General features: G+C 36.9%; 1 protein-coding gene across 1 annotated transcript in view; it reads left to right on the top strand.

The window, feature by feature from the left end:
* Window positions 1-24,737, top strand: part of LOC129364081 (chromodomain Y-like protein 2) — a 32,042-nt gene that overhangs the window by 1,830 nt on the left and 5,475 nt on the right. The window contains exons 2-3 of the mRNA XM_055036505.1: window positions 13,735-14,341; window positions 19,905-20,122. Coding sequence (XP_054892480.1) covers window positions 13,735-14,341; window positions 19,905-20,122 — 825 coding nt within the window. The remainder of the gene's footprint in view (window positions 1-13,734; window positions 14,342-19,904; window positions 20,123-24,737) is intronic.

Below are 24,737 nucleotides of genomic sequence, written 5' to 3'. Positions count from 1 at the left end.
ATTTAAATATAATTGAAATGAACGCAAATATTGAAATGAGTCACAAAAACATATATAACTAACTTACAGTATTAAAATTTTTTGAAGTGTGCCTGTATATTTAACTATGTAAAAATAACCTATTTAAGTTTATTTCCTACCTGTCTGTCTATTAGGGCTGTGTAATTTTATCGATTCTACAATATTTATCAATATTTTTTCCCTCAGAAAGTATTAATTTTTCATCCTCAAATATCGATACATTAAATCGTACTTTGAGTTTTATATCAAATCCACATGATTTAAATGACGGTTATCACACATGACATTTTTTATCCACTTGCACATGTACATTAACCTGTTACAATTAACTAAATAATGAATGAAATTGAAAAATCACTATCTAACATATGTGAATAAGGCAAAAAAAGGTTAGTTTTCTGTAAAACAAAGCCACACAATTAACATTTAAACAAAGCAAATGTATAACAAAAACATTTATTACACCAGTATTACACCATCAGGATTCAATTAATTCAATCCAACTCGATGGAACAGTCACAAAAGGTCACCAAAATCACTATGTCCATCTAAAATCTTTCAGAAAATCTGAAAAATGTATCGTATTGTACCATATCGAACCATATCATTTCCATAATATCGTGATATATATCATACCTTGAGCAAAATATTGTGCATCGCATTGTATTGGGATATTAGTGTATCGCTGCAGCCCTACTGTCTATCTAGTTTTATTCTGTGTCTCAGGTTACTGCTGATAACACAGAGGCATTTGAGGCCAGGTTTAAATGCTGTGCTCACAAACATTAGTTGCTTACTTTTCCTTTAAGCACTTCTGGGAGAAGCAGTTTTGAAAATTCCTTAAGGGTAACTTCCACTTTAGGCTAAAGATATTTTTTTCTTACACACAAGAATGTGCCCAAAAGCCTGTGGTGCTTGATATCTGTTTAAAGTTGTTTACTTTTATGGCTAGTAAAAGACAGTGTCCCTCCAACATGTTGATTTATTTTATTTATTTGTCTGGGAGTTTGTAATAATAATAACAATAGTTAATAATAACAATAAAATGAATCAGAAACAGCCACTGATTATTCCAGATTTAGACGAGTTCTTTGATTCAGGACCACACTTCTCCAAGTTTTACATCTTTCCTTCATTGAAGGCACCTGATTCAAATAAATGTGTCATTCAGAGGCTTGTGTGGGTCTTGTTAAGAGGCTGAATATATAATTGTTTCTCAGGTCCATTGGAGCACAGACATATAAAATGTGTACTTATATTAACCCTTTAGCAGTACTCACACACACTTTTTTAAATGCCAGTTTTAGCACTTAGCCAACTAATCCCACACTTAAATCTGGGTCAACAGCTGCACACCACCTCACACTTACTTCCTCTAATGCTGAATGTGCAAACCACCAGGTCAACTAGTTTCCCCTTGATATTCTTCTGAGATCAAATTAAAAAGTAGAGGTGATTGAGCATCCAGTGTGGCTGCCCCAAGATTGTAGCTCAAACTGCTCAAACCACAGAATGATTCAAAGATTCGCTAGATTATTTGGGATTTTTTATTTTTTTATTTTTACCTTTTCTTGAAAGTTGCATGAGATGCTAAATAGTTTTTAGAAATCATGTTTCTTTCACTACATGTTGCACTCAGCATGTGTTTTATTGTTTGCTGGGAACTAGCTGGCGATATGGTCTAAAATCAATTTGATAAACTTAGCAGTTCATCTTGATAACAGTGAATGGACTTTCATAAATTTTACTAACCTCTCCATCTCTTTCACTTCTTGCTACAACCTGGACGATCACATGACTCCAACCTACAGTCTGTACATTTTACCATCACAAGGAGTCATCACTTGTTTCATTAATATTACAGAGGAGCTTATCTGGTAATGGCAAGAATCAAATGAACATTAAAATGTATAATAATAGGTTAACATGCAATGATGCAAATGCATTTCCAAAAGCACTAAGCCAGTGGTGTCCATTTCCAGTTCTCAAGGGCCAGTTTCTTCCTCCAACAGAGTGGATTTAAATGGTTGAATTGGCTCATCAACTTGCCTTTAAGGGGCCTGGCAAAGAAACAATCTTTGATTCAGATGTGTTGAACCAGAGAAAATATCTAGATTACATTTGCCCCGAGGACTGACATTGAGCACCATTGCTGTAAGTCATTCATTTGAGACAGATCAGTGGCTGTTCATTTCTTCCTATAGTTGTGCTTAGAACCTCTTTACTTGTGTATTTGGCCCTACAATGCCAATTAAAAACATCCTTTAGCTTTGTCAATGGGTCTTTTCATCTTGATAACAATAAATTGACTTTAATACATTTTAATTTATGTAACTTAAGTTATATAATTGAACATTTTAAAGAAAGCATAATCATTTTTCAAAGTTTTCCACTGCTGAGCACTGTAGAACAAACTTGCCCCTTACTTGATATGTCACATTTCCAGTTGTCGCTGTAATTTTCCACCAGAATACATTTTGCTATAAAGTATCCCAGAACTTTGGGGGTAAAGGTGAAACCTAACTTTCCAAAAGTACTCCTGTGTTTGTGTTTGTTTTGTTTGTTCCACATGGTTAATCTGATGTTTTTAAAGTCTATTTGACTTTAAAAAATGCACATATACTCAGATGGCACTCATATATTTCATATTAATTTGACCTTTCAAGTCATCTGGCAGGCAAGGAAGGTGGAATATTTTGCACAAGGCCATCTTGAATTAATTGAACTTCTTATAGAGGATTGGTAAGCTTAAACTTTTGGTCAGTAACTGTCTTTTTTGACCTGTGTTGTTAAAACTGCATTAATAAGATGTAATCAGATGGATGCAACTTAAAGACTGAAGGAATTAAGATTGGCCAGGTTCTGAGAGAGACATTATGAAGACCCTGCATAAGACTTTGACTTGAACACTTTGTTGTCACTGTATGAAATTTGGAAAGAGTTCAATATTTGACTTGAGATGGTATATCCAAATTCCATACTGAGTGTCTCATGCTGATTTTTGTTTTCTATGTGGAGTACTCTACAAATGTCACTTAGGAATTTTTTAGCCCATTGTGAAGTGGCTGAAGAAAGCAAAACTTAATTCACAAAACATATGGAGAAAATATGAGATTTATTTTGTATTGTCCTTAAATAAAGCTATTGGAATACCAGCATGTCACGCCTTTTCGTAGAGCATAGTGCCATGGTGAGCATGATGTTCTGCTTGCTGCAAAAATGTGAAAATAATTTTAGATCAGCACCATAAATCAAATTCCAGCAGTCATAGCAGTATTAAAGTATGCAGTACTTCAAATGTAAATGACTGTTTGGGTGGGTGGGTTCTCTGGTAGGATATTCCTATGACCACCATCATTATGCCATGCATACACATTTTTATATCCTCATGTGAATATTGAGCAACAGATGTTATCCTAATATAAAGCCTTGTTAATTTTTATCTGGCGCTCTGTATGGATATTATATTGCAGCCCTAATAATCTTTCCAAGACCTGGTTGAGATGGTGTACTTTATGGCTGGTTTCAGTGCAGTCTAAATCTAGCATGAAGGGGATTCTTCTAAATGAGATTTAACTTGAAAAGCTACAAAATTGACTTTTTGTTGCTTTATATTATAATGTAATGCCCAAGTCAAAAACATACAAGGACTGTTGCTTTCACTCATTCATATATGTTTGAGAAATCCTTGGATCTCCTGGCAGCCATTCAGAGGTGCCTATAAACCCCTACTTATACAATATACCACCTATTTACCTAAGGCTCCTCCTTGGAGCCAACCCACAGAGCAGCCCTCCCCTGCAAGAACAGAAAAAAATAGTTCTCTCTCTCATGGTTGCATGAACAAAATGACAATCTCTTATTGCACCCAGACCTAGGAGTTCTTGTAGCCCTTTTTATATAACTTCTGGTTCTGGCCATCTCAAGCAAAAGTACTAGTTTCTGCTTTTTGAGGAGCATATTGGGGTTAAGACAGGTGGAGCAGCTCCATGAGGTCTCTAAACATACTGCAGATTGATTTGAAAGAACTAAGATTATACTAAGATTAAATTACACACAGGCAAATTGTATTTGCTAGCTGGGTGACATCTGAAAGTAATTAGTAACTCTGGATTATATTTAGAAATATCAAAGTAAAAGAGACTGAGTTCAAATACATGCCACACTTTCCCATTGAAATAAAAAATTCAACTAACTAACAGGTATTTGCTACTAACATCATGTATAATCATGTATAATTTTAAACAAGGTGCCAAAGCACCTTGTTTAAATCAACGTCGCCTTTTTATTTGGCTGTTATGGATGTGCTTAACGATACTTATTCATCCTCTGTAGCTGCAGGAAAGGTGGTTTCTTTGATAATAATCTGAATTTTTATCTAGGTAGCCTGTGGACTTGTTTGGTAAATTATATACAATGCATTAAAAAGTATTCACCCTTTGGATGTTTCATCCTGTTTTAGACTTTATGGACAGTGTATGGACACAGGTCCATACACTGTATTCCTGACTACCAGTATAGAAAAAAGACAAACCAAAGCAAATCAGAGGAAAGCTTATTGAAACGTGTAACTAAGGAGTCAGTGGATTGCCTACAAAAAAATCTCTAAGGCCCTGAACATCTCTCAAGTTCAGTTGAATACATCATCAAGAAATGGAAGAGAGGCATCTTTAGAGAGGCTGCACAAAAACGTTTGGATGGGTTCTTCACCAGGCAAATCTTTATGGCAGAGGGGCAGTCAGAAAGCCACTGAAGAAAACTCATCTCAACACTCCACTAGAGTTTGCCAAAAGGCACCTGGGCAACTCTGTGATCAAGTGCAGGAAATCTTAATGGTCTGATGGGACCAGCATGGAGCTTTTTAACCATCAGATAAGACACTTATGTTTGGTGGACACCAAACTCCGCACATCACCACAAACACACCATTCCCACTGTGTCGCATAGTGGTGGTACCTTCATGCTGTGAGGATGTTTCTCAACAGCAGGCCTTGCAGGCTTATAAGGACTTTAATTTAACATGTTTTCCAATATTTGTGTAAAAATATTAATACAGAAATATGAACAAACTTTTCCAAATTTTATTAGAAATCAGAATAAATTGGTTATAACTAAAATAAAAGCCCAGTCGTATACCTAATATTTTTTTCTTGGTTGTAAATTAAATAATATTTTGAGATCAGGCTTGGAGTCATGGAATATTTTAGTATTGAATGAAGTTCAAACAACTCACAGTTGGGTAAGAACTCACCAGTCTTTGTACTGCTTGGACACCGTCTCACTGATGAAACATCAAAATGTGTTGGAGTTTGATTTAATTGTTTCTCATCAGTATTAAACAGATCACTGGCAAGTTCAAATTTAATTTTCTCAGATTCCCTGTCAGCAAATCAATTTGTCCATTCAGTACTAAGTAGGCTGAGGTTTTAATGAAACAAACTCACCCTCTGTATTTTCAGATTCTCTTTGTTTTTAGCTTTTCACTTGGTAGTATAAATGTTCATCCAGGTTTCAGCTAAAACTGCTTCAAACAGCCAACACTGGGATTGCAAGGTTTGACCTAATGCTGCCCAATGGATTTTAGGATTTGTAATTTAACTGAGAGGCCATTATGGAAAGTATGATACAATAAACTAGTCAAAACTGAAATGCAGCTCTTGAGGATTACATGTCTGTTACAAACTCTTAACTTTTCATAAAAGAATCATTAATATTTCTCTTTGACGAAATACTGACGTGGCCCATGTGTATTGCCTTTGATTAGTATGTTAGGTCAACCTGTTTCTGGTCGTACTTGAGTTAGCTGTGGTGAAAAAAAAAAAAAACATTGTTTGAATTTCAGTTTTCGCAAAACTCCTGTGTTTTCTTGTTTAATTGTTGATTATATACACACTTATTCTTGTTTTCAACTTACACAGTACGCTTCATATTTTTTCACAATAATTGATTATAATTACTGTGGATATCAAACTGCATGACGTCGAGTTCAAGGTAATTGGATTCACAGAACAGTAGAGCTCAATATGTTTTCTTCACGTAAGTCGAATGTTGTCTGTCATGGCAGTTGCTTGATGTTTATGTTGTTTACAGCAGTTTTGCATTTAGGGAGAAGCTACTTCCTTTTCTCAAGTTTTAGTGCTAAAGTAAGGTAGACTAATGCTTGTGGTCAGAAATGTGTTCAGCTGCACACATAACCACACCTAAAAATTATGTCAGCTGTGTATGTTATGACTTTTTGTAACCTCTTGATTTGGGGTGAAATTTGTGCAGGTGAGATTTGACGTCAATAATTACAGCCATACATCACAAATATATTTTATTTGAACTCTTTCAAGCCTGTGTAATCTGTGGTTCTTTCAAAGTGTAGCACATTTTGTTAATGAACATTAGGTTTCTGTGTGCCATTGGAACTTTTTCTACTGAAGTTCTTGATTTTTCCATATTTGGTTCATAAAACTTTTTACAGCTTTTACTGTGCAATAAGTATCTGAAAGCATAAAGTATTACTACATGCAAGTCACATTTGAGTAAAAGAATAGACTGAAAACTGTCACTACAGGAATGAAAATTGTACTTTTGGTTTTATCATGCAAGTTGGTGTAGGAAATAATGCAGATTTTAGAAAGTCAATTCATCTAAACATCACAAATTTGGGATGCAAATACTATGCATTTATTCAACAGAATGAATAGAGAATGAGATCTGTAATCCAAAACCTTCCCCAAGTGCTAAAGACTAAGCCTCACAAAAGAGAAGCATAAGAGAAGCCAGTGTTTGCCATATTAGCCAGGAATCAAAATGCAGAGTATGCTGAGATATGTGCAGAGAAAGTATGGCACATTTTAGCAGGTTTAACATGAAAACAGGTACAGAATATTCTATAATCTGGAACAGATTATATAAAGCAGTTAAATGTTGTGCCGGACATTTATATATAGGCAAGGTTTGGGTACCAATCTCAAGGTATTCTGTGGTTTGAAATAATCTACAGTTTTCACAGTATTTGTGTTTTCAGTATTACCATTTAAAACCAAATAGACCACACATGACACTAACAGGTTTGGTCCTAAGGTTTGTGGTTTACAGCCACACAGCAGGAGCAACACACTACACACAAATCAATTTCACTCACCAACACTTAGATCTCAGTCGGAAAATCTTGCAAAAACTCTTGAGGCCAAACGTGACTTCAGAATAAACAAATATGGTGGACTAAGCAAATGTGATGGTTCATGCACTATATTTAACAGAGAAAAAGCAATAAAAGATGTTGTCAATGTCCACTGGACACTCTTGTGCATCATGGCAGTTATTTTATCTCCACTCCACCACATAAAGGACTCCACATTAAATACACACCAGTCATAGCCAATGAGAACTTTACACTGTCTCTGAATAATTTCCATGCACAACACCTCCACATCACCATCTGTCTAAATAAGAATAGATCTTATTTTTGCCAAACACTGGAATAGGTTCGGAGTCGATCAAAAATCACACCGGTCCAACAGGAGAATGCACAAGTACAAGTACAGTGAATTATTTTCAAAATAATTCACCAAGACAGACTACATTTGCTCAAAGTACTAGCCACATTAACGAGAATAATATACTATTATTTATGCTTCTGTTATTATTGTCAATGTATACACACAAAAGTATATAATTCTGAAACCTATTAAGTCAAGTTTTCTTGCTCGATTCACTGAAGGAGTGTCAGAGTATATGAAGTTAGAGCGCAGTGAAGGAAAATTTTCACTTTGAAAGTTGAGAACTCCAGTGTTTTATGACAACACTCATCCTTTTTATGACTGGCTTTATCATACAAGCTCTCATTTCCCACACATGCTTCTTGGAGCACTTCTGAGATTCATAGAGGAGTGGAGTCTCACATAATGTAAATTACAGCAAATCCCTTCATGATTACCTTACCAGCAAAGTGTGCAGCAGAACACAGACACATGCAGTGTAAATCCAGGTTTAGAATATGTTTAAACCTTCAAACGTATACATTCATATTAAAGAACCAAATTTTGATTTTTCAATACCTAATCTTTTTGGTACTGTTGGTACATTTATCCAGTCAAACACTAATCTGCACACATGAATGTGAACATTCCTTTCTGAATACAATGAAACCTCCAAATATAAATCACTTTTGATTGAACAGACAATTACTATCTTGAAAAATTGTATCTGGAAACAAGTTAACTCATTAAAAATATTAAAACAGTTTCTTCAAACCCCCAGCCAAATCATACCTGTCATCCAGTCCCTACACAATAAACAATATATGATGAAATATTAATTAAACACAAAGAATAAACGCAATGAGCACTGTGCCTGTGGGACATCCACTTGTTTGGTATGAATACAGGTGAGGTGCTGTTTTCTTTATTTTTTCAAAGGAAGAAGGCTATTTGATTAAAAAATCTGGGAATATATCAAGATTCCATCTTAAATTTTGCACTGGAACCATAAACAAGCATTTAAATAGAAACAGCTTTCTAGAAACATCCAGCTGCCTGAATTGATGTTGGAAAAATGACTTGGCTCACCAGCCCTGTTTTAATTCATTCCAAAGGTACTCAATCAAGTTTAAGTCAGGGCTCTGTGCAAGCCACTCAATTTCCCAAATCTGTTCATCCATATCTCTGTGGAACTTGATCTGTGCATGGTGTGCAGCTATGTTAGAGCTAAAATACAGTAATATACACACATATGAACTTTAATGAAGATGATGCACATATTTAGCTCTCTCTGATACTTTTTGCTTTAATCATAATACGGCTTGTATGAAACACCTTTAAAAACAGAGGCAGGAGACATATTACTGCATGTATACTCTAAGGTTGCATGCTAATCGGTCAGCAGATGTGAGCTTTTGCTGAACTATACCAAACTAGAATCTTTTGTAGTCTGTTAACATGTTAGCTAACAGCTTATAAGCAGCCTGCTAGTTTTGTTAGATCAACCAAATAGTTCATTTGTGAAACCTGCTTATCCTGGCAGGGTTGAGTGGGGGCCTTTTCATGAAACCTCCCTGGGAGGTTGTAGGGCATGTGAGCTTCTCAGGGTTAAAAGAGTTTAATTCTCCAGATGAGCGACAAAACAAAGGCAGTGACAGATGAAACAAAGATCCATGCAAGCTCAATGGTACATTTAGAACCACTAACTATCCTAGAAAAAGTTTTTTAACTGTGGGATGAAGCTGGAGTACCTTAAAAAAGCCCCACATGTACAAGATGAATACACAGGAATTTAAATCTGTAATTTTCTTGCTTGTTGGGTGACAATGATAACCACAAGAACTCTAGTAGTTCTTGGTGTGGTTTCTTGTGCTATTAGGATTTTCTTGTGATAAAATCTAAGCTAAAGGATTTCTTAAAGCTTCGAAGAATATTTCAGAAATAACTCCCAATTTACACAGTGAATTTGAAAGGATGCCATATAAAAAGATGTGTGAAATCTTTAGTCCTTCCTTGTTTCAAGCAGTAACTTAGAAAGAAAATAAATGGTTGAAAATATATAGCACCTCTTAAGCAGTAATTGCTTATCACTCTTAATATCACATCTATTAGATTTTGGGGCTCTTGACTGTAACTGCAGAGAAAGCATAGGCTTTGATCATGACAGAAATTAGCTCAAAATATTTCTCCCGAGAGAAGGATGAAAAGACTATTTGGCCTGAGAAAGAAAAATTAATTATTGGACAACCACACACAATTTCTTTCATGTCTAAAATTAAAGAATATAAAAATCTGATATGGTGACAAAAAAGTGATAATAACCAGCCTGCACTGAAAGTTAATTAGGTAATTGCTAAGAATATCGGCATTTTTTAACGTCATTATAAAATCTCTGGTTCTCCAATGTTTTAAGGTGTACACGCTGAAGGATAGCCTGCTTCTAATTGCAGGAGGCTGACCCTACTAAAACTGACCTTTGGTAATATTTTTTTAGAAAATATATAAGTAACCTTCTAGTTGTGAACTAAGTTCTCAGCATCATTTACCTTGCGATTCTCAGAAAGAGCTTCTTCTAGGGACTATCAGAGCAGCGTGAACCCATTGGCGGGAGTAGAGAGAAAGTCAGTCAAGGTATGATGAGCTGTCATAGCAGCGTATCCATCTATCTCAGCTGTCTGGTGAAACATCAAGTGAAAAAATAGGTGTCTGTAGTGATTCCCTTACAAAAAATTCCCATGTGAAAGTCACATGTGGTCCTGTGATTTTCACATCATTTATATGTATGATTTTTGAATGTTTTGTGGTAAAAGCATATGTTTCCCATTTCCCATTTATTTTCTTCAAGATTCTGCAAAAAAAAGAAAAAAAAAAGTCAGTAAATACTGACCTTGTTACTGCTGTACCTACAGTTCCCTCAGGATGAGTGTGATGGGTTTGGACAGACATCACTCTCTTTTTTTTTATTATTTAACTATAAAGCCCTCTTCAGCATATATGTTGACATATTGTATTGATTTCCACCTGGAAAGTGTGGTAGGTGTAATTTGGGGCATGTGATAAATTTCTTCAAACAAAACATTTTAAATATTTCATAAATGTAGACTCAATCATAAAATGATCATACTCTTACAGTAACAACATAATTAACATGTCATCTCTGAAGGTTGCATCTGTTAGGATTTTGCTAAGCACATGTTGGTCTTATCAGCTCTGAGACGGGGAATCAGCAAGCTGCACACTTTACAGCCAAATAGCTGATCTAAATGTCTGCAAATGAGGTAGAAGAGATGGTGTTCAATATGTGTCACCTTCACTCATTCACACACTCTGCAAAATCCAGTCGGCTCTGGCTCTGTGTCTTTTCTTCTGCCTTTGTTTTTGGTTTTTCTTAAACATTTCCCCGTTTGATTTTTTTTTAGAAGACTGCTGGTAGCTTTTTTCTGAGTTGTCTTGCTGCAACATAGTGAAAATCTGCACTAATCTGCCTACACATTTCTAAGATGCACCAGCACACAGGCTAGGTGGAAATTAAACATTGAGGTTTTACAGGTTCCCCCTTCATGTCCAATCAGGAAAAGAGGAGATTTTTTTTATTTTTTATTCAACAATGTAGGAAACATAAAGTGTTCTTACCATGCCCAACACATATTCTTATACCCGAGGTAAAAAATAATGCAACAAAAACACATGGAACACGTGGAACCATTTTGGTAATTGTTTTTAGTGGGTTGTACCCAATTGAAGGAGAACCAATGGAAAACGTATAAAGCACAAGCAGATGAGAAAATGGGTAAAATGGAAATTCCAGCTGAAGAGGATGTAGCAGTAGAGCTTCTTTGGCTACAGCTGAGATTGTCATAAAGTGAGTGTGTTGCTGCAGTGATCATTGCATCCAGCAGGCCCATAATGAGAGAAAATTAGGGAATCTTTGCTTATCCTTCTCTGGCCCGGTGGGCCGATGCACATTTGTGGGTCGGCCCAAAGCTTTCATAACTTAACCAAAAAGTATGTTGAAAATATTTTTTTTAATTGATATTCCTGAAAAACATCCAATAAAATCTCTCAGTCCTCATTTGTTTGCTTTTCTGACTCTTGCCATGGTTCATTCTGGATTCTTTCTGCTACTTTTCATTTCAAAGTGCTGATGTTTGTGTTTCAAAGCTCTTTGAGGTCTTTTCTGGTGAAATTCTACTGTAAAATGCTTTGTTACTTGTGGTCTGACATTAGAGAAATGATAGCGCATCACAGCTTTTCTGGGCTCCAGTGTGCTCACTTATCTTTCCTTTTCAGAGGGCTGGCTCTTATCTTCAACTTGGCAGATGTTACAAAATGGACCTCAAAATGTTGTCACTTCCTGGTTGGTCTCACAATAGAGTACAGCAGAAAGTGTGACTGTGTTTGAAGGGTTTTAGTAGATTTGTAATTTTAAGATGGTATTATTGATATTTAAGCTGTTTGTAAGCAAATAAAAGGAGCAAAGATTAGATCCTAGAACATGCCTTGTGTAATGTAACATGATTAAATGGGGGGCTACTTCCTCCCTTCCTGGTGGGTGTGGTGGGGATAAAATATGTTAACAACATAGCAACTTTGATAAAAACCATTTCTAAGTCTGCTTGTTTCAAATTCGATATGCTTGTACCACCTTTTGCAGGGAATGATGTTATAATGGGGTCAGTAAAATCAGAAGGTGACTTTGCATTCTTACATTGAGTTTTTTCTTCCAAAAATGGAAAGGTGCAACAGATGATGCTCAGAGCTGTTTTTATTATTCTTTGTATTGCTTTCCACTTCATAGCTGAGCTGCCAGCTTAGCATAGCTAAACATATGTCATCACAGTCTTCAGTGGTGGATTGGTAAAAGCTCAGCAGGCTTAACTGTTTCTTTGTTGCACCCTGATGTGCCACCTACAGTAAATCACTGCCATCGCTTTGGTTCCCCCAGACAGTGTTTTTGTGATGTATGTCCCCAGGAACCTGGAAGATGGCGCTCTCTCTTCACTGGTTCTGTTCACATGGAGTCAGACAACATCCTGTCTTTGTCTCCTAATAGTCAACCAATATCTATTTGGCTTTGCTAGTGTTGAACGGCAGGTATGGAGTGCTGCTGTGCCAGTTTCTGAACCTCCTTCATGTGCGCTGAGTCATCCCCTCCAGTAATAAGTCGCACCACTCTAGTGTCATCTTGAAATTTAACTTTCTCGGATGTGTCAAGCATCAAGGTGAGAAAGCAAAGTGGGCTTCCTTCACCAGGTCATGGGTAGCTGGTAAGGAAGTCTTTAATCCAAGCTTAGGTGAGGATAAAGGGTTATTACATGTCAGAGATATGTGTTTACCGGTCAATTCATAAAATGTATCCTGATGTAGTTCTGTTTGTGTTTTTAATTAACCATTCAGTTCATCAGTGGCTGGTTTCCCTGTATACAAGCTGGGGTAGACCACATTTAGGCAGATCTTATGACAAAGTGAGTGTAGCGGATTCAGTGGTTCATAGATCTGACTCTCATCATTTATCAGCATCGGTCACCGTACTCAATAACTCCTTTCATTACACCATAAAATGTACATGTTTATACCAGAATATGCCTTATACAGAGGAACATAGACTTGCTGTGGTCAGCCTCTAAGGTTGTCAGAATTTTTGTGTTATTTATATGCGTTGTCTATTTATTGTCTATTTGGATAACTGCTACACATTATCTAGCATCAAGAATTACCAGCACCGTTTGACCTTTTCTGTTTGACAGCCTTATCAGCAAAGTTCCTCAGAATAATGCTTTTGCCTTTGACTTTTCGACTAAAGAGGATTGACGAGCTATGCTACCAGAGTTTTTAAACTTCCAGAAGCAGCTCACCGTCGGTTCTAATGATAGTTCTGTCCCGTCTGCAAGGAAGTGGAGGGGCAGATTGTCTGTCTCTGTAGGACTCCCCAAGCTATTTTCATCCTGGTGAGATGAAAATAGCTTAGTTTGAATATACTAATTTGTGACATAATCCATACTAAGAATTCCTTTTTGCATCAATCATATTGAAACATTAAATACTTTGATAATCTTTTGCTGTTCTCCAAAGAAGTTGCTGTTCTCCAAAGAAGTTGCTGTTGTTTGCTAGCCTAATTTTAGCACCACGTAGTGGGAAATGTAGTTTGCATGCATACACAAGCCATCTTGAATGGTTGATAAAATATTTTAGCCAACCTTTTCTTGCATCCAACCCTAATATGCTTTATCTTTGTTCCCCTCAGGTGGAGCGGATTGTGGACAAGAGGCGAAACAAGAAGGGTAAATGGGAGTACCTGATCAGATGGAAAGGTTATGGACGTAAGGAGGACACCTGGGAACCGGAGCATCACCTGCTGCACTGTGAGGAATTCATCGACCAGTTCAACAGCTCAAGATGGCATTCACACAAACGACCTAAGATACCAAAAAACCACGCGGAGCCCCTCACAACCAGCCAGCATTCGGCTACAGAAAACTCCCGGGCACGGTCTGAAGCCCGTAAGAAGAAAAGGACTAGTGGTCCAGCTGTGGGGATGAGAGTTGGAACCGTTTTAGGAATTGCAAGTGGAGGGTCAGGACTCTCTCATAAACAGAAGAAAGTAGGTGCTGGAGCTGGGAAACCTCCTTTAGCGGAGAGAATGAGCAAAGCCATGACTTACAAGGCTCATCCATCAAGTGGGCCTCACTGTGTTGCCCTGTTGAGGGTTCCTCACAATGGACTTCAGAACGGAGAGATGGAGCCTCTTGTGTACAGTACAGCACCAAGGTCACACAGGCTGCCTTCAGACAGGGTGGAAACAGAACTAGGACAAAAAGATACCACTGGATCACAGTTCACTACTGAACTAGGTAAGATGTTAACTGAGCAAATTGTATGGTAAGCCCAGATGAGATTATAGTACATAATAAAGAAGTTGATTTGTGACAGGTTTCACAATAGAGTCCACAACACAAACACAACACTGCCCTGCTGGTAGTAAATGCAAAATAAATTAACAGTTTACCTGTAAAGCAGAGACGTTATTGTCAATGGCTAGCATCCTGTACGTTATGGATGAAGTTAATGTTCATTTCCAGGTCTCTATAGAGTTTGACGACATGCAGAGTCATGTGAATTAGATGTGTAATAACAGGAAACATTTAAGATATGCAGAAAAGCCTACATTTGAAGAATGCAGTTGGGAAGCATTTATATAAAGTTATCGCTCAATTATACACCCTTAAACATTCAAATTAGTTTCAACCGCTTATTAGATATGAGAATTAATGCTAAAAATGGGTTCAGTAAGTGTTTGCTAAGTAAAATACTGCCCTAAATCACTTTTAGTAAAATTGAATTTTTGAAATTTGTAAACCTTTTTTCACAGTTTTACAGAGTCTAACATAAAAAAATACATTTAAATGATTTGTTTTTTCCTTAGCTTAACCTTTTCCAGGAAAATTAGATAGTTAAGCTCTATACCTTGACAAATTATACCTAGGAAAGATTGTGGCAAAAGTATGAACCATCCATTATTGCCGCTGCTGGTTTTTCATTTTATGTCACAGTTCATTAAGTATATATCCCCTTGTCATTAATGATGTATAAAACACAGGTGGGTGTAATATTTTGACACATAGCTCACGCCACCAATTGCATTCAAAGATATTGCAATAATTAGATCTACAGACTTTTAAAATTGTCTGTGAAAGAACTGGTGCACAGAAACTGGATATATATTTAACAAGATACATTCAGAAAATTATGAGAAAGGATATATGGGCACTGATGCTTGTTGGTATTGTACTAAGGGTTAAAACCCCCACGGTAATCCTGGTGGAGCTGCAGAAATTCACAGCTTAGGTGGGAGAACCTGTCAACAGGACAACTATGCAGTTCACAAATCTGGCCTTTAAGGAATAGTGGCAAGAAGAAGGCCAGAGTTAAAAAAAAAAATGAAATAAGAAGTCCAACTTGGAGTTCGTCACAAACTATGTGGTGAACACAACTAGAAGAAGGTGCTCTTGTGCAAGAACACCAAAATTTGGACATTGTGGTCCAACACTCTATATCAGCCTAAATGCACCATCCCAACGGTAAAACAACAGCACCAAACAGAAGTTTGATACTGTGGGGAGAGGGAAAGCTGTTAAGAGTTCAAGACTGTGGAGAGAGTTAAATACAAAGTCCAGAAAGAAACCCATTGCAGGCTCCAGGAGAGCTGAAACTGTATGACATACCTTTCTACTATAAGCTTTATGATTTGAACTTCTGATCTGGAGGTTTTTTGGATTTTTTTTATCCCTTTAACTTCATTGCATTTTTTCACAAAAAGTATCGAGCACAGAGTGCTTTTTCTGAACTGGTCCAGAAGCATGGTAAAACATTGCCAACTAATTTAAATTTGGGATATGAAACATTATTTCTTGGGTTTCTTGAATTAATGTCATTTTTATTATTTTGTTTCTAACTGTCAGGACACAAATAAATATTTTAACCCTTCCCTCTATGCTTTTTCATGCCATCAAGTCTCAATGAAACGCTTTTCAGAAGTGTGTTTAGTTCTGTTGTTTAAAAGTTGACCAAGTCAATACTTTTCACAAATCTTATATGAAGAAAACTTTAACATTTATATGTATCCAAGTTATTAATCTCATCCCATGTGTTTGAATCCAACTATATGGCATGATTGTCCAAATGGGCTCAAATCGTCTCAGTAGCCTGATCAATAAAGAAGCTGAAAATTAGACAGAAGTAGGTTATCATTTAAAAATCTTTTAAGTATCACATATTTTCCTCCAATTATTGCAATTTAAAGCTGGCATTTCTAATACGCTTTTTTTCCCCTCTATGACAGAGTTTTCCTATTCCATGATAATCAATGTACTCTATGATAGAACTTAGTGCTGAATACTTTAGCAGCCTCACATTTATAATGTAGAGAGCTGTGGTTTTACACACTGGGGCTTGTTAAAGCTCCCGATGAGAGGTGATAACACCTTTTGAATTTCACTCTTGGGTCACAGTCCAGGGTCTGATCCACGGTAGTTAATCATTACTGCTATTCTGAACAAGTCGTTTTTGATTTAGCAAAAATCTGCATCAACAGGGATTTTTCTTTTTTTCATCATTTGTGTTAATGTGAAAAAGAAGAGTCTGGAAATGTGTTATCTTTCCATTTCTTGGTGCTGCATTGGTTTGTAGCTGCTGTAACTTTGAAAACAAAGAAATAAAGTAAAAACCTAGAGATTGTGTTTGTGGGTAAAAATTACTACAGTACTTAATTTCCCAATTACTGAGATTTTCCCACCAGGCCCATCTCTAACCAAAATGTATATAGGAAAAGACAGCAGTTCAGGCATTTACCATCCTGCTTATTTTCCCTTTTAATCATGGAATTATAGCTTTAATACAACTGTCAGCTAAATAAACTTTCTCCTCAAGGAAGCTTAAGAGGACTCCTTTAAGATCAAATAGTTTCCATATGTTACCCACAGTTAGCAGGTGCACCAGAATGTGAACTTAAACGTGGTTTACAAAGATAAATATTTTATCTGTCAGGTATTTTTCCATGTAACATTCTATATATGCTAACAATAGGGTCACCTTATTGTGTTGTCTTATAGCAATCAGTCACTCTGACAGCTACTATACATCCTAATCTCCTAATCCTTCACTCATCTCATTCAACAACCTCATTAATCCACTGCAGTATGTAAATATGTATGTAAACAGTATATATATGGTTGCCAATACTTAACACAAATGTTCCAAATCTTTAAAATCACAACAAATATATTATCAGAAATAAGAATAGACATTTCTCTATGAATGTTTACATGGAAGCTGGGCAAGAGAGATGTTAAAAAGAACATGTTTATGAAAAATGTTCATTATTTTTCTTATTATTTTTATAGGGATATTATTTTTATAGGGACTATTTTTACCTATTCTTTGTCCATAATCTCATAAATTCTTAACACCAAACTTTGCAGCTTCAAAATAAATTCTTGTGGGCAATAAAATCTCTTTGATTTTGGTTCAAAAATGTAATTCACAAAGGTATATTATTCACTTTTAAGACTAATTAAAGACTCTTCTGGAGGCATGCTACTTTTGCCACAAACTATTGAGGGACCAGTTCACCATCAACTGAACCCGACCATTTCCTTAACAGTGCTGTCAATTTTAAAAATGTTATTAAAGCACTTCAGAGGTGAAATCAGTCATTGTTTCTTAAAAAAGGTCTGTCAAAAAACATGCTTTTAAAGTCATCCTTCTGAACTTTGAATGAATTGGCAGTACAGTGAAAAGGCCTCACTGCATGGGTGGTTGTGAAGAAGTGGTGTTTTTTTCTGAGTGACTTGTGCTCTTGTGTACTCCCACATCATGTCAAGATGTTCTTGGATAAGACATGTATTCCTCGCTAAACTTGTTCTTTGTTTTGTTCTTGGGGTTTTTTTTCCACCTGACTGACGTCATAAGCTGAGGTTGAGCTTTGACGGAAATCCTCTGCTCAGTGTGACTGTGCCACAAATCAAGGTTGCAACTCTTAAATATTAATGAAATTAGGCTGGAATTCACTGAAGTCCACCATAAAACTTCAGAGAATGAATTGAGATGATGCAGATGTGCCATAGAGCTCTTTCAGAAGAGACTCAGTTTCCTCCAGTTACCTACATAATGTTAGGCTGAAGCTGAATCCCACGGATGCTGTATATTTGAGACACAATGAGATCTGTTATGAAAAAACATTAAGAGTATCACAATAGAGCTGAAGGGACGAGAAAAAACATAAAATTGGATGATTCTGTTCAAGATTTATATTAAGATATAGGATACCATGCAGCACCTGTGTGTTTATCTAACATATTTGGACTAATGAACATTTAATATCTATTTCAACAACAATAAAATAAAATCATATTTAAATAAGCAAAAAAATTGAAAATGTTAATAAAATCTAAAAAAGAAATTCAATAAATTACAACAGCTCCACATGTTTTCCCACTTAGAGTAATTGAGATTACACACAATTTTATCACATCGGGTGCACATGATTAAATGGTCTGTATTAAATATTCTGAAGGAAGTTTAGACATTTTGTTGATGGTGTGCTGCTGAATGTTTAAGTGAGAGTGAAAAGCATGGTGTGACACAATGAGATGTCTCAAAGAAAAGAACTTCTAGAATAATGATCTTTGGATAGTTTAATCTGAATTATTTGCACAACAGAACTGAGGGCTTTTTTGTGTGAACAAAGTACAGTATAGTAAGAAAATAATCTCAAACCAGATGAGAAGCATAGAGCTTCATATATCTTGGTCTGGTCTGTTTGGCTGCTATAGAACCTGGTCAGCGCAATAAACATAAAATCCACCATGAAGTGTATCTGAGGGTGTGTGACGAAAATGTGAGACCATCTGTAAATATGCAAATGCAACAGAGATGACAATAGCTCAAAATATACCAGTATTCCACCAAGGGTTGGTTGGGAATATAGAAAGGGAAAGATCTGTGTGGAGATGAAGCCCTGATCTTGAACCAGGCTGTAAACTCAAAAGATCTCTTAAAAATCTCACAGCTAAGAGTGAGGAGTGGGATGCTCTTTTCTAAGACTAATGGTACAAACTGGTTGATCCCTATGAGAAGCATCTCATTAAGGTTATTTCAACCTAATAAGTTACACACTAAGGAGTGTTATCTTTTTTCCCCGTTTAGAAAAGACACTTTATGGTTGATAGCTCTCTTTGTAGCAATCCCTCTTCCTAAAGAGGCATAATGCGACAGTGGACAGTTATTATTGCATCGTGTCATGACTTTGGCGCAATATATTGTTGCGCCGAAGTGTGCAGGTAGTGACAGTTTCTATGTTAAAGACATAAGTTTAAAGCAGAAGTAGCTCCTTTTGTGGCTTTATCCATGAGAGATGCAGCTAAATATACAGAGGCTGATCCAGAAGTAAAATACATGTCATGAAAAGATGGTTATTCACAGCAAAGCTCCTTCACTTTGTTTATCTAAGAGACAACCACAACACAGGGTTAAGTGAAGTTCAGTAGAAAAACAAATGGTCATAATTTTTGTCCTTAAGACTGCTTGTTCAGATAATAATCACCGACTTCCAGTTTAAGTGAAAATTAAAGTCACTGATTCTTTATTTATTTATTTTTTCTGAACACAGAGCTAGTTTCTGCTCCAGCGTAGATGTTTTTTTTTTTTTTTTTTGACAACAAAAAATATTCAGTAAACTGCAGTCATTTTACCATTTTTTTTTCACACCAATTTGAATGTGTTTGACAAAAATCACATGAAAAGAACTGACATCAGACTGAGCTGCAAAAAGAGCAAATGGAGTTTAATCATAAGTTGTCAAATACGAACTCCCTTAGAAAGAAATAAAAATGATTTTCTCTGTCATCCCTCATTCAGGCGCACCTCTCGCCAGTGAGAAAATGCATCTGCACAGCTCAGTAAAGAGGAAGTTGGCGGAGGAGAAAGGCTACGTGTTTGACAAGCGGCTCAGGTATAACGTGCGACAGAACGAGAGCAACTGTCGATTCAGAGACATTGTGGTCAGGAAGGAGGAGGGCTTCACGCATGTCCTGCTCTCCAGCCAAACCACAGACAACAATGCTCTAACACCAGAGGTGAGAGGAAAACCTGCCAACACCTTCTTCCTTTTCATTTGTCCTGTCCCTCCTGGGGGTTTTGTTCAGTGTTGTATTGGTAAATAAAGTTCATGGCAACTTTTAAATGGCTCACGTTTAGTATCAGGTTGCATTTAGGAATAATCTCTGCACTGTATTTCTACAGCACCATTTCTACAAAAGGTCATTCAAGGATAATGAAACAGAGAATTGCAGTAAAAATAAGAAATGTGTCGAAAAGCTAATCAGTGCCATATATTACAAAATGTTTTTCTATCCATTGATTTTTTTTTTTTCCACATTTCGCCAGATTGCATCCATAAACTGCAACGTATTTCATTGAAAATTTACTGGGTAGAACTACACAAAGTAGTGCATTTCTGTGAAATAACAGAACGCTACTCCTTTTGCGTATAAAAATCTGAAAAGCATTCATCCTTCTTTCTTCCGATAGCCCTCCATAAATAAAACTCAGTCCAATCAATCACATAGTTGAACAGACAACACCTAGTAGGAATTCAGCTGTTCTGTCCAGACCTCAGATCTTTGGCAGAGAACATTCATGAACAAAAACATAGAGAATACCAAAGAACACACCAGACACCAGGAATAAAGTTGGAAAGCCATTTAAACTGTGAAAATCCTTAAGACGTGGCCACTTACATGAAATGAGGCGAGAGCAACAATCAAGAAGTTCATAGTAACTTTCAAGTACCTGCAGAGAACCGCAGCTGAGGTGGGAGCATCTGTAAATCTAAGGGGTGTGAGTTATTTTTGCCAGGCACCAGAACCACTCCAACTGAGCTTTTTAGGTGCCAGATCGAGGAACAGCAGTTTTGTGTGACATCTGCCCAGTGTGATGCAGTCAGCTGCATAAAGCTGCCATTAGCATACTTCTGGAAAAAATGTCTTCTGCCTCCTGCCAAAGCCAGCTTTAAAAAGTTTGCTATGAGGGCTACAGGCCATTTAATCCAGAGTTCATCCATCTGTTTTCACAGAGGCAAGATGATACTTGAACAAGTGAAAAGATTATGCTGGTGATTCAAAAAGGGAAGAAGCTTGTAATTGCCTTTTGAGAGAAGTGCAGACCCTAAAGAAGATTTCCAGTGTTTCAACTCATCTTTCTGTAGCACCATCAATGCTGCACAGCATTCAAGTATTTCCAAGAGGACCACTCTGATTGCAAAGATATATATTTTTGCAAATTTCTCAGTGCAGAAGCATCTTTAAAAGCAACAAATATTTTTTTTGGCAAAGACTGAATGCATTGCACCCACCGGTAGCGGGGGTCTCCCTATTTTTAGAAGCATTTCTGATTAGGTCTGGCGTACCAGCTGTGTTCTCTCTTCAGGCATAAAAGATGCAAAATCTGCATCAAGCTGCGTTCGCCGATATTTTCATATTCTCCTCGATCACCTGCTGACGCTACGTCAGTTAAACTCCCTTGACAAAATCAACCTGGAGTGATAATTTGAATAGTACAACCTGCCTCCAGAGGTTGCTCCCTGACTTGATCTGGTGTCAAATAAAGAAATGACTTCTGTGTTCAGAAGTTGTGCTGAGGATAAATTATTTAGGTGAAACAGCATTCATTTCTCTAAGCTGAAATGTCAGTGGTGGTGAAAGTGAAAAAAATAAAATAAATTAAAAAAAGATTAGTGGAAATTCAGGATGTCAGGTAACGGCTTTCTTCTCAGCTGCTTCGTGCATTGTAAACTGACTGCCTGCTGGATTCCACCAATATGAGATTGGATGCTTATTTCCACAATCAGTCGGCAGCAAACTGCTACATTTTCTGTAGATTGATTAAGTTACTTGTTTTCTAGCTGCATGCCAGCAACTCTCAAGTTGCCGTGGGTTTTTGATTTTGAGAAATGTTTACGGCTAAAAGTTTGCACATATAAGTTTGTCTGTTTTGAGCCTTCATCTCTTTCTGTTCATTTTCAGCGTTGCTTTAATGTGTTTCTGGAGCTCGGGGTTGGGCAGAGATGATGGGGTGGATCACAGTCATCCACCTCAGCCTGATAACTCTGAGCAAACAGGTTTTTCTGCTGCTCACATGTTACTCTGAGCCTTCACACAGGACTGTTCTCGCTTTGATGCAGCGTTGTGGGCAAGGCAGCCTGTACCTCACAGGCACTCAAGTGGCCAAAGTGAGGCTGTGTTTATGTGTGCGTGTACTTTCATGTGTGACAGTAAGCCCATAAGATGTGGGCTTATCAAACAGCTCTGATACGTTCTTTTGTGCCTCTCGTTCTTTGAAGCTGCAGAGACAAGACAATCTCTGGATGTGCTTGCTGAATGGGTTCACTTTAGAAAATCTGGAAATTTATTCCGGTTATATTTTTCCAAGCACTGCTTTAGAGGAGGAAAAAATTTCTGAGGCCTTAAGTAGAGTATTTTTTCCTGTTTCAGAAGCTAATACGTCATAGCATTCCTATTTTCTGTGCTGCTGTGGAAATCATTACTTTTAAAGTCATTTCTGGTAAGGTTTTAAGGTGGTTTGACTATTAATTGCAGGATAGATATGTTACTGTGCTTGTTGTCAAGTCTGTCATCCTCAATCAAAATGACCTTTGGAGTACATCAGGTATCCACTCTAAAAATTCTCCTGTTTTCTTTGGACATGTTGTCATGGGGGAAATCATCTGTAAACACAGCATTAATTTTCCCTCTTATGCATCTGCACACCTATTTATTCCCTTCTAAACTCAACTTTACAAAGAAGCTACAAGATATCAAATGCTGGATGGGACTGAATTTACCAATCGCTCCTGTTGACCTGACACATCTGACCTTCTCAGCTGTAAAGTTGGACCTATCCTTTTATTTATTTTTCTTCCAATAATCACTTGATCTTAAGTAAGCATGTCAGTTGAGTTTTTTTTTTTTATGCAACTTTTCAGTCTCATGAAGGTCAGCTCAAGTTAATCAAAAAAATTATGCAAAATTTGACTGTTATGTCTAATTATATCTTCACAGAAATTTATCTGAGCCAACAAAGCTTACACTCACTGCAAATAGTTCAAAAGGCAGCAGCCAGACTTCTTTCCAAAACCTAAAAAAGAGAACACACTGCAAAAAAGACAGTTAAAAAATGTATTTGGTGACCAAATGGCAACAGATTCCCCACCCTAACTACTCTGGGCCTCCTTTGAAGTGTATCTCAAATCTCCAAACCTGTTTCCCAGCTGGCTGAAAGGTCAGCACCTCAGCCAAAACTCTCCAGGCCATACCACACATCCAGCTGGGAACTGGGTTTTTCGGTCAGGGAATTGATTTTCTTGAGTCTCCGACATGCAATAAAGTGTTTATTTTCAAAATGTCTTTTAAAAACAGTGTTTATATGAAGGTATCTCATGCTTCACATAAGCTATGTTTTACATGGGTTCTAAGAATTTTTGTTTTTCCGAGATTTTATTTTGATTGCAAGTTTAATTTGAGTGTTTAAACATGTTTTATTAGTTGGTGGTATTTTTGTATCATATTGCTGCTTTTAATTGTTTGTCCTCTTAATTATTTTAAATCTTGTGTAGCACTTTGTGACTTCTGTTGCAAAGGTGCAAAATGAGTACTTTAGTAGTAGCGCTTTTTCTGTAAACTAATATTTTGACATTTTGGTTTATGTCTTTTTAAGATGAACTCAAAGCGATAGATCTGGTAGCCTTTTCTACACCATATGCACCAATTTTACAATATATTTCGTGAGCCAGTTCACCTGTGTCGATTCAATAAAACATACCCTGTCCATGGCCACACACAGAGAAAAACTCAGAGCTGCTGCTACACCATTAGGGGTAAATGCTTGGTTAGAGTCTTTTATGAAAGTCCTTCAGGCAGTGGAAGTATTTCCAATCTTTGATATTTCATCTATTCACTTTGAAAAGCTCTTCAGTTGCTTTGGCAGTGGTTGCTGGCAATTTGGCTGCTTGCTTCATTCCCCATTGCCATCTTAAATGCTCACCACGGAGGTGGGGAGGGTGAGGGATTCTGAAACCTAATAGATACTTCCTGGTTATTTTTATCACTTGGTATTTTTAAGTGTAGCAATCTTTTCTGGGGGATTTTCTTGTTGTTGTTTTACCCTTCCTAATTTCAAGTCAGTCATACACATCTATTTATAAGCAGTTATTTGGAAAGTAAAAGACTGAAAATAAAAAGACCTTCCTTTACTGACTGTGATGAAATGCAACATCTACAGCTCCAGAGACTAGATGATTGTTTGGGATATACATAAACCTGAGTTTTCACTTCCAGGAAGCTGCTGTTCATAGTTTCTGAATTGGTGCCATATTTGTTTGTTTCCAAACACCCTCAAGATGTCTCCTGGCTGCACTTGAATGTCACTTCGACAGCCCTCTTCCGTCTTTCACACAGAGCTGATCCAGCATCTGTTCGTCTTTGCTTCATGTTTGTGAGCTGGGTTTTAATTTGTCTCGCTAAAATGCCATCATTTGTTGTGGAACAGAGAAAAGCAGCTGTTTTTCTATCACTCCAGCAGGCATTGCATTGAATCAGATTAATTTACTGTAAACTTGTGTTCTTGCTGAACATAAAGCCTCTTCTGTAACCTCCGTTGTTTTACAAACCATCAATCTACATTTGTCAGACTCTC

This window comes from Poeciliopsis prolifica, unplaced genomic scaffold (genome assembly GCF_027474105.1).
Source record: "Poeciliopsis prolifica strain line A6 unplaced genomic scaffold, Auburn_PproV2 SCAFFOLD011, whole genome shotgun sequence".
Lineage (NCBI taxonomy): Eukaryota > Metazoa > Chordata > Actinopteri > Cyprinodontiformes > Poeciliidae > Poeciliopsis > Poeciliopsis prolifica.
Note: the sequence above shows the minus strand (reverse complement) of the source record. Positions and strands in the feature narration are given on the sequence as shown.